General features: G+C 30.1%; 1 protein-coding gene across 1 annotated transcript; it reads left to right on the top strand.

The window, feature by feature from the left end:
- Positions 1-89: 89 nt before the first annotated feature.
- Positions 90-1,356, top strand: LOC105570975 (odorant receptor 85b-like). The gene is made up of 5 exons (XM_012028435.1): positions 90-238; positions 504-594; positions 721-863; positions 958-1,090; positions 1,176-1,356. The coding sequence occupies exons 1-5, from the start codon at positions 123-125 to the stop codon at positions 1,248-1,250; spliced, it is 558 nt and encodes a 185-aa protein (XP_011883825.1). The 5' UTR covers positions 90-122; the 3' UTR covers positions 1,251-1,356.
- The last annotated feature ends 377 nt before the right edge of the window (positions 1,357-1,733 follow it).

Here is a 1,733-nt window from a genome sequence, read left to right as displayed (position 1 = left end):
TCCCACCCTCCCTCTCTCTCTCTCTCACTCATACTCACACATACAAACTTCATTGATTTATGTAAAAATCTAATATAAGAACACGTATAGTATCCACACATCTGTATTTTCATAGCTATCAAATGGAACATACATGTACGATTAACAAAAATGTACAATTAATGCCAACGGACATTAAACAGTCAATGCTTTACGACAATTTAATTCATGCTGTATATATTCATCGTCGAGCTATAGAGTTAGTATTAAATTATATTATATTATTCCTTTGCACTCATAACCTACTTTGCCTGGACAAGACAAAATTAATGTCGCGATATATTACAAATATGTATTTGTGTTCATATACCAGTTATCAAATCGTCAACACTAAAAACAGCAGAATTTAATAAATTGCCATTTTTTAAAGTAAATATGTCTAAAAATCCTTGCAAAAAAGGCTGAGCGCAAAGGCCAAATATTATTGTTATGAATGAAAATTAATAAATATTTCGTTGTTAAAGTTCAGCCAATATTCTAACGAACAGTTTTTCGATGTTCTATATCGTGTTATTAGTATGTTCTGTGGCTTACTCGAGTCTCAGTTTCTGCAATGTAAGCGTAAATGCAAAAGAACAGAATATTATATCGTCTGTGCGAATAAAAGTTAATTATTATTATGACTTCCAAATATAAAACTACAGAAAAGTTATAAAATTAATAAATAATGTTCGATTCAAGGTAATTAATGCAGTAACATCCTGGGAAAAATTGGACGTATTTATAAACAGTGTAGTGATATTGATACAATTATATTGGATTTTCCTGGGAAATTATGTTGGTCAGAACATTATAGATAGCAGCACTGCCATGTCTCAAGCGACGTAAGTAAACCCATTTGATTATTTAATAATATCATTTAATCGAATATATTAATTTGTACTAATTGCTGTATATGTATATTTGTGTATGTAATAGATATAATGCACATTGGTACGCTGCGCCATTATGTATGCAAAAGTTAATACCACTCATAATACAAAGAAGTAACAAACACAGTGTTTTAACAATTGGAGTTTTATTTGACGCGTCGTTAGAAGGTTTTGCTACGGTAAGGAATATTACCGCTAATTTAATTTTGATAAATTCAATGACAGAAAGAGATTGTAAATATTTATTAGTCATAATATTTATAGCTTCTAAGTATGTGCATATCCTATGTTATGGTTCTTCAATCCATGGGAACACACACCGAAAGCGAAAAGAAGTAATAATTACGTTGTAGGTATCCGAGTCGTAGGTCTAGCATATGTACAGTACATTTTACATGTACTATCCCACATATTCATTAATAAATTAAATCGAACTAAATAATAATACAATGCATTTTTTAAATTATTGCTATTGTGTCATAGATTAAGACATATTTTTGGATTATTTTTTATCTTCCTTTTCCATCATTAACAATAATATCAATTAAACATATCTTTCTAATATAATTTCCCTTTTTCGGTGCACATATTTAATATAATTTACTTTTATATTTCTTCAATATAACATAATATGATAAAGCACTAAATATATAATACATAAAACTTAATGTCGCCTTCATGATTCAACACTTCAATAGCCTGAGCGCAAATAAAGGCTCACTAGCAATCCTTGAGGAAAACTCAACAAGGCGTCCGCGTGAGAAGAGGATATTTCAGAAGAGGAAAAACTACTTCCTGAGAAATAGGGCCCAATCTGGGTCA

Source organism: Vollenhovia emeryi, unplaced genomic scaffold (assembly GCF_000949405.1).
Source record: "Vollenhovia emeryi isolate VEMERY1.0 unplaced genomic scaffold, V.emery_V1.0 DF941457.1, whole genome shotgun sequence".
Lineage (NCBI taxonomy): Eukaryota > Metazoa > Arthropoda > Insecta > Hymenoptera > Formicidae > Vollenhovia > Vollenhovia emeryi.
Note: the sequence above shows the minus strand (reverse complement) of the source record. Positions and strands in the feature narration are given on the sequence as shown.

Bases quoted from the DNA above. Each gene is read 5' to 3' on its own strand.
- LOC105570975 (XM_012028435.1), top strand. From the start codon at position 123: ATGGAACATACATGTACGATTAACAAAAATGTACAATTAATGCCAACG. The intron at 239-503 runs GTTAGTATTAAA...TCGTTGTTAAAG, and splicing joins ATTCATCGTCGAGCTATAGA to TTCAGCCAATATTCTAACGA. The intron at 864-957 runs GTAAGTAAACCC...TGTATGTAATAG, and splicing joins ACTGCCATGTCTCAAGCGAC to ATATAATGCACATTGGTACG.